The sequence below is a fragment of the Prionailurus viverrinus genome, chromosome A2, assembly GCF_022837055.1.
Source record: "Prionailurus viverrinus isolate Anna chromosome A2, UM_Priviv_1.0, whole genome shotgun sequence".
NCBI classification, from domain to species: domain Eukaryota; kingdom Metazoa; phylum Chordata; class Mammalia; order Carnivora; family Felidae; genus Prionailurus; species Prionailurus viverrinus.
In genome coordinates, this window is record NC_062562.1 from 70,722,328 (window position 1) to 70,731,177 (window position 8,850).

The 8,850-nt window shown below is 52.3% G+C and overlaps 1 protein-coding gene across 1 annotated transcript; it reads left to right on the forward strand.

Annotated features, from left to right (window-relative positions):
* Nucleotides 1–4,006: 4,006 nt before the first annotated feature.
* Nucleotides 4,007–8,177, forward strand: LOC125153459 (ral guanine nucleotide dissociation stimulator-like). The gene is made up of 7 exons (XM_047836634.1): nucleotides 4,007–4,041; nucleotides 4,281–4,328; nucleotides 4,447–4,554; nucleotides 5,505–5,698; nucleotides 6,299–6,358; nucleotides 7,298–7,464; nucleotides 7,735–8,177. Exons 1-7 carry the CDS (start codon nucleotides 4,018–4,020, stop codon nucleotides 8,175–8,177), a joined length of 1,044 nt encoding a protein of 347 aa, XP_047692590.1. The 5' UTR covers nucleotides 4,007–4,017.
* The last annotated feature ends 673 nt before the right edge of the window (nucleotides 8,178–8,850 follow it).

Consider the following 8,850-nt stretch of genomic DNA (forward strand, 5'->3'; position numbering starts at 1 on the left):
ACCAGCACGGTCTGCTCAGGTACAAATGCACTGGTTTCTAGAGACCCGGTCAGCTCAGAGTCACTTCTCCCTCATGCTGCCTGGTGAATCCTGGAGGAGATGTGATTCATAAGGTCTGAAACTCTTGAAACACGGAAACAAATGCAAGACAGGAGGCGCTCCACGGAAAACGGCCCCTTGAAAGGCCGGTGCTTTTCAGCTCTGCATGCCCTTCCCATGGCCCTACCTGGACTGCACCCCCAGCGGTCCCACCCTCAAGTCCATCCTGCCACCGCTGACTGTGGCATGTCCTTCAACTCTGTGGAACCGCCTGTCCACCTCCACTACCTCCCAACCCCCATGTTTTCTTCACAGTGTGCCTCAGATCCAACTCCTCCGTGCCATTTTTCTTTTCTTGGGTTTCATTGCGTTTCAACGTTTCTTTCTTTTGGTGAGAGAGACAGGCCATCACCCATGCGATTGTGCAGCAAGCATCGACTGAACGTGCAAGGTGTACCAGACCCTGCTCTGGATGGCGAAGTGTAACTGAACACAGATATATGGAATTCTTTCCATTTAACTGGCGAACTGGGCTGCAGTTTCAACATTCACACTATACTTGCAGTCATGTGGTTTATGAGCGTTTTCGTACTTGAAAACAATCCATCGTAGGAGACCCTTCATTGACTTCTCAACCACAAGTCGTTTACTTCCTACTGGCCTAGATCTTAATGGAATTTCTTTAAATGTTTTTGAATGGTTCTTTTTGAGAGAGAGGGAGACAAAGCGTGAGTGGGGGAGGGGCAGAGACAGAGGGAGACACAGAATCAGAAACAGCCTGTCAGCACAGAGCCCGATGCGGGGCTCGAACCCACAAACCGTGAGATCATGATCTGACAAGGCGGCGGACACTCAACCCACTGAGCCACCCTGGCGCCCCGATACTCTCATATATCTTAATACTGTATGTCTGTAAGCTCACTAATTACAATTTTTTACTTATTGTTTTCCTAATTCTTCTATTTAAAAGTCAATGATCCTTGACTTCTTAAAGATATTCAGGGATAGCGATAAAACGTCATATTCATTAATACGTAGAGATGGCACACAAACACACACATAGATGTTTACTCTTCTTATTTCCTTCATACAATGTGTCCCGGAGGGAGAATATTTTCCTTCAGCTCATGAATTACCTTCGTATGTTTTGTGGTGCATATCTAGGGATGCATTTTCTATGGTTTGTGGGACATAGGTTCTCACAGATCACTACTTAAAAATCCTTGCCTTGAAAGCAAGGAATGAGTGAAAAGGTGGATATTTTAGGCACTCTAGACCAGGCAGATAACATGCTCCCAGGTGCATTTCCTTGTTCTCGTTCCCCTTGATCGCCCCTTGTGCTGCTGGTTGTGCAAGTCCCTGATATCCTCGGGAGGGAGAAGGGACAAAATGGAGGAACTCTGGGTTCCTCAGTGACCACATGAAGGACTTTAGTCTCCAATCTAAACACACACCCAGCTCTGTCATGTGAGGAAATCTATGGGGACATGCTTTTTGAAATGTGGCGCGTTCTCTGGTAATTCAGCATAACCTAATACACGTACGAAATGTTAACCCGCAAGGTAACTTAGACATCAGTCTAGTTCCATGAAAATTGGCTGTTTCAGTCAGTAGGGCATGAGACTCTTGATCTTGGAGTGTGATTTCACGCCCCAAATTACGACTAGAGTGGACTCAACAGATATACGATAAAATAAGTATTGGAAAATGACCCAGGTAAATTAGGCTACAATGACTCAGCTGCTAATTGGTGGGTGGGATCCCTTTACCTCCTCAGTCAGCCCCCGGGAATGAGCACCTGAGCAGTCACATAGTGCCAGTGCTGGTAAGGCAGCCACATCTTCCCTCTAGGAGTTCAAGGACTAGCCAGGAAGATGGAAAGAACATGAAACAAAAATGGGAATGACATGAGCAAGGACTCCATAGAAAAATTCAAGGTGCAACAACTGGGTCCGGAGCTCCACCAGGGGAGGGTCTGACAAGGCTGTGCTGAGGAAACGTTAATATTTCTTGCCGCAGTGCAAGACGAGTCAGCCCTGCTCAAGTCCGAGGGAATGTATCCCGGCAGAAGGCACAGTGGGGCAGACACTCGGAGGCAGGGGTCGTTGTTTCAGAGGGGACGTGTGAAAGGAGACCAGGGAGACCGGAAAGAGCTGCGGAGGACAGCAGAGAGGGAGGGTGAGGAGGGCCAGGGCCTGGGGCAGGAGGACGTTGTCACTACTCTGCTCTAGTGCCGTGGGACAATATTCCCCCACCCTTAGTGGCTTCCCCATTAACTTCCCACCTTACAGGCCCAGGGGACCAGGAATTCAGCAGGGCTCAGCTGAGGGCTCCTGCCAGAGCCTCTCAGGAGGTTGGGGCTGCTGTCATCACTCAGACAGAACCTGCTTCACTCAACCCCTGAGCCCACTTCAGGGTGGTGGCAGGATTCAGTCCACATCGAGTGCCTTAGTTCTTCCCTGTCTGTTGTTGTCTCTCAGGGCCAGGCTGTGTGTACCTGTCCGTGTCATGACTCAACACGGGGGTTGGTCCCCACTGTGAGGAGCTGAGAGACAACACAGAGAGTGACAGTGAGCACATGGCCATGCCATGCACATTTTATCACCTAAACTTGTTTGGTCTGGAGCCACGGTGCCATCTTCTTTGCAACAGAAATCAAACACTACGTCCATACCACACTCCAGGAAGGAAATCCCACAAGGATGTGTTGACAGGATGTGGGCATCCCAGGGAGCCACTGAGGGGGGGGGAAAGTGAAGACTCTGCTAGGGTCAGTGCCTTGCCCAGAATCACAGACGGGTAGAGAGTCAGAACCAGGCATGACCCCAACTTCATGTCCTCAAAATGGGGTCCTGGATTTGACCCAGGATTTCGAAGGGGGTCTGGAAAAGGGTGTGTTACTGTCACTGGGTGCAGACATGGAGGTGGCGTGGGGGTGAGGCTGAAGAGGAGCGTCACAGAAGACATCCCAGCACGTTCTTCCCTGAGGAGGACCCCCAGGCCAGGGCAACCCACTGAGTGTCACTCTGTCCCCATTGTATGTACCCAGTGGAAAGGCAGGGAATGGCTCGTGCCACACTACTGACAAAGTCTACGTAAAAGAGAGTTCTGTCCTACTAGGCTCCAACTCCAATCCCTTCTGTAGGGATTGCTTTAGAAAGTAGAGAACCTAAGCTCCTAGGAAATGTTTGGCCATCTTTCGCTAGGTGGGGATGTGACCTCCTGGGACCCCAGAAAACAAGCACTGGTAAACACACATACACACACACACACACACTCACGCACGTACGCACACCTGGAAGGACTGTGGGCTGGGATCAGAGGAGCAGCAGAATCAGAGGAGGTGAGAAGTTGAAGTCAATGTGGTTGGATAAACTTCCAACAGGTGACACCGCTGCTCCAATTTCACAGGTATCATCCCACATATGCCTGAGGACATCCTGAGGACATGCTAGAATGATCTCCATTGGGCGGAAAAGACACGGACCATCCCTGAGAAGCACAGTCGCGAATCTGGGACCAGAAAGAGGTAAGAAAGAAGAGTTCTGTCTCAACCCAGATAGGTCTCACAGCTGGGACCCTGGCTGCCCCCAGAGCTTCTCAGGGGACTGTGGAGAGGGGTGCATTGGTGGAACTGTGTACCGATGGGACATTTCATGGAGAATGGGGGTGAGCAGTCAGCAAAGAGAGGACTATTTGCAAAGGTGTTATCCCAGAGGGGGACTCAGGAGGTGGATCCTAGGCCGTGACATCACTTTGCTCACAATAGGCCCCAGGAAAGCTTGGAACTCCTGTAACCTGGCACCCATGTTCTAGGAAGGTCCCATCCCAGGCTCACTTGCCTACAGACACAGAGACTTGAGGATGTTCTCTTGTTGTTTTCCCAGGTACCGGGACTCTGGATGCCAGAAACCCCAGTGCGCAGGATTACTCAGATGTTGGAGAGGTTTCCTTGACCCATGCTGGCGATGCCTCAGGATGTTTTCCGGGAGGTCACATAAGGTAACACAGAGCAGCCTAGAGCAGGCCAGGTCAGGTCAGGTCACAGCTCGGAGCCTTCCCTGGGCACCCCCATCCCCTCATGTTCAGTTTCGGGGAAAGGGGGACATGGGGGCCGGTCCTCCCCGGGACCGGAGCAGGTTCGATGGCAGTGGACCACCTGGTGGACCCATCATGGCCATGCACATGTCATGCTGGAAGGAGGGAAAAGGGATCTCTGAGGGGCCTCTAACCTGTAACAGGTTGAATCCAAGGCCCTCACGCCACCTTGCTTCTCCTCCGTGGGGGAGGTGAGTGCACACTGTGGTGTCATATCTGGAATGAATTCTTATGGGTCTGAGGACAAGTGAAAGCAAGCAGACACGGCTTTGAGGACTCCTGCCTGCCTGCTGGGCACTGTCTTTACAGAGCCACATGCCACAGATGGAGGACAAGCTGAATGAGAGCCCCTGCTCTACTTCCCTGAAGGAAAGGAGGAAGCCCCATGCCATCAGCACGAAGCCCCGCTGGCTCAGGGTGAGTGCAGGTACCAGGGAAACCCAACACCAAGGGCCCAGAGCCAATGCAAAGAATCCCAGGGCCCAGAAAACACACTGCTGCTCCCCTGGTAGTTCTCGGAGACTCCTGGTCCCAGATGAACCTGGAACCCCATCTGCTCCCCAAACATGCCAGCAGGGCCCAGCCCCTGCCACGGCCAGACGCAACGTCACTCTCCACTTATTTGCAGGAAGATCAGAAAAGAGGCGTGAGACCATTTCACGTCCCATTCTGTCTAGAATGTATTGGCATTGTTGTACACGTTTCCCCGACGAACGTTCCCAGGGGTCCCGGGTCGCCCGACCATCCTTCCACACCTTCTCCACGTCTGACACACGTTCGTGACGAGCAGGGAGATTTTTACCCAAAGGACATGGGGCTCATTGCATTATGTCTAATGCTCTGCACTTTGGTGGCCAAGCAACATGCCCCTGGGGCCCCTCCAGATCAGGAGCAAGGGCCTTACCACCTAGACAACATTCTGGAAATGTGACCACTCACCTCACCCATTCAGCCCTTCACAAATGTGGGACTGTGACAGGATTCCCTTCTCTTGCCATGCCACAGTGCTGCACTGAACATCCTACATGTCCTATTATCCTGATCCAACCTCTGCCAGGTACTGTCCCTCTCTTCGGATCCCCAGAATGGACTGTGCTGTTAGAAATCACAGGGACACTGCTGTTCATGTGGGGAGGTGCCGTGCATACTCATCAAGAAATCTGACCTGAGAACCTACTATGTTCAGTCATTTCCCACCTCAAATTCTCGTGTGAATGCCAAGATCCTTTTCCTACTCTGGGCACCCACGTCTCAGGCTTTCACAAAGTCACTGGGGTCTGGGGGTTTGGTCTGCATTCTGGACTCCAATCCTCCTGCTGGCCATAGTGCTGTGTCTGATTCTATGTCCTTCCTGTGTTCTACCTCAGGGTACAAAGGTCACACCCGGGGATGATAATGAGAACTGTGTGCGGTGGACCATCGATGCAGGCCTGCTGAAGCAGCGAGTGGAACACCTCGTGCCCGCCTTCCTGGGGACAGACCCCACATATGTCTCCACATTCTTGGGCACGTACACAACCTTTACTACCACCCAAAAGGTCTTGGAAGTGTTGTTTATGAGGTGAGCACCCTGCCCTTCACAGCCCAGTGTGATTCAGCCCCTTAAAGCTTTGAGTCTAAGGAAAGTCACCAAACATCCTTGAGTCTCCATTTGTTCCTCTGATCGGGGTAGAATAACTCCAGGTACTCAATGGGGGCACTGCAGGGAAAGTCACCCTGGCCTGAGGAAAGCTCTGCTGGCAGGGCTGTGTCTCTGCTGGGTCATCTTTGTCCTCTTCCCCATGATCAACTTTCTGCCTCATCCCTCACTCTCGCCAGGTGTTGACTTGGGCTGTTTTCCCATTGGAAAAGGAGACTGGAGGCTCTATCTGTGTGTCTGAGTCCTGGCTCAAACCAGTCAAGGATGCCCAGGATGAGCAGCACGCCCAGACCCACACCAATATGTGTGATGGAGCTGACTGGGGCCCTATCATTCTTCAAACACGCAGGAAGCCCCACTAGGTGCAGGCACTTCTGTAGGAGCTGACTGGGATCCAATGTGCAGAGCGGACTGTACCCTCCCCTCCAGAGCTCCATTCTAGTCAGCAATCACGGACTCTGGATAGGACAAGACATAGCATCCACAGGACAGCTCATATGATGTCCTTCTGGCCTCCTCCAGATACGGATGCTTCCATTCAGAGGCTGAGGAGGATGGCGGAACCCGGGAGCAGGAGAAACTGTGAGTAGGCTGAGCTCAGGCTGGAGGGCCTTCCTTCTCCAAGAGGGCAGTGCTGAGACTGTGCATGGGACGGGCTGCAGGACCCAGCATCCCACACGTCTGAGAGTCCTGTGAGAGGGCAAAGTTCTGAGGGCTTTCTCTTGGAGGCAAGGAAAGGGGTTCTGTCCTGTCTGGTAGAGGTAGGGCTGTGGGCACAAGGAGGCAGCAGAGGGCGCCAGACACCGCGTCATCCCTTTAGAGAGTCCAACCCCATCCCTTCCCACTCACAGCCTTGCCTAGATCCCATCAGGGGACCCAGAATAACGGTTTTGGGGAGCATCACACTCACCACCTTGGGGAACATCCACGGTGCGTGCTTAGCAAGGGTACAGGAGACACAGTGAGGGCTCAAGGAGCACATATCGCCCACACGATGGGAGAACGGTGTCAGCGGGATGACACCCACTTGTGCACTGAGTGCATGAGGCAGCACAGAGGCACAGGTCGTCACGTTGAAGGCATCAGGAGGGTCCTAGCAAGCCCAGGTAAGAAACAGAGTCCCCTTGTCCTTTATTGGTGCAGATTTTCATGGAGCGCTAGGGTATGCAGTGAAGGCACTGACTCACCCCGACACCACCCCTCCACTCACGCACGGACTTGAATTCCGGTGGGAGGTAAGCAGGGGGAGACACCGAGGAGTCTGGCTGGCTTCCCCAAGAAGGACAGAGACCACCACATCATTGGTTAAGGGGTTCCCGTCAAACAGAATCTTGACGGTCCCTCTTCAGTGACCAGGTCTCTCGTCGGCGGGACTGCCAAATCACAGGTGGACAACGTATAGAACCACACTCTGGACGTCCAGAGGCAGGAGGCCTAGAGGCCAAGTCCCACAGGCTTGTCCTGAGACAACAGTGGGGGGAACAAACCATGGTGATTGTTCTGGCTATTTTGTATCCCCAGGGCCATCTCCTCCATCCTGGGCACCTGGCTGGATCACTACCCCGAGGACTTTTTCCAGCCTCCAGACTTCACCAGCTTGAAGTTGCTGCAGGCATATGTAGGGGTCCACATGCCGGGCTCCGAGCTGCAGCGCCGCGCCCGCCTTCTCTACTCATGGCGGAAACACCGTGAGCCCTATGAGCCAGAGTCTCTGGGCGAGGAGGACTCCGGGTGGGAGATGTGGGCATGTGGATGGGACGGGGTATGCCACATAGAACATGTTTCCTGAGACTGTAGGTGGGCCAGGCGTAGGGACTAGTCTCAGATCACTGTTCCATTAGCCTGCCGTCTGGGAGATTTCCTCCTGGTGGGTTCTTTGACTCAGATGACAATGTCTGCGGGAGAGGTTTCCTGCCATGGAATGGCACTCACGGTGATGACACTTTCTATTCTTGAAGCTTTGGCATCAGCTCTAGAGCCCCGTCCAGACGTGCCTCGCGAGCGAGCCCCCGCTATCTCTGTGGTGCCCACTGCAGCCTCGCGGCCCAGGCTGCCTGAAGCCACCAGTTCTCCTGGAGCTCAGCGGGTACGAGAATCGGAGACCCTCACTGCAGCGTCCCCACCAGGGCAGGAGGTACTCCCAGCTCTGGCTGACAGTCAGGAGCTGGAAGAGCCACCTGCCCCTTTCGTGGCCCCAGAACATGAGCAGCCCCCAGCCCCAGCCAGCGGGGTCACGGAACGGCTGGAGCAAACACCTCCTGCAGCTGAGCAACCAGCCTCAGCTCCCCAACAGCAGCTCATGTCCGCTGCAGCCCCACAGGATGAATTCCCTGACCTTGTCATTGCGTTCTTTGTCATTTCTGTAGTTGTTATAGAAGTATTTACTGTCCTTATATATTAGTGTTTTATAAATAAAAGATAAACTAAGTTCCAAACAATTTACTCTGATCCTTTGAAATTACAACTTCAAGTGTCAGTACGTACATTCGCAGGATTTTACACCCGTGACCACTATGTACTCCTAGAACATTTCCATCACAGAGACACGTGGACTACTAATCACCCACAGCTCATTCCCTCACCCCAGTCTCTGCAACCAGCGATCTCGGTTTCTCCTGCTTTAGCTCCTCTGGGTTTTCCATGTGTGTGCAAACACACAACATGGCCTGTTGTGTCTGGCTACATGACAGGAGACTGATTAATATTGCTTAAATATTCAATGGCACTAATATTTTAGTGGAATATTCCACTAAAGGAATCCACTAGAGGAATAGTCCTCAAAGAACAAAGATTAGGTGAAGCCCCCACTTGAAATATCTTCATTATCTGGCATGGGGACCCTCTGAGGTTTGACACAAGAGCAGAAGCCAGAAGAGAAATGTCTGGACCAGAGCGAATACCTTGAAAATCTTTCATTTTCCTCGACTGGCCATGGTGATATTGGTCTAACGTGCATATTATAAAAACACACAAATGAAACCGTCAATATGCCATTTATGCTATTCTATTAGGCAATAAAGTATAAAGTTCTGAAGGGTTTCCTACAGGTGACATGTATTCAGTAAAATGAAGAT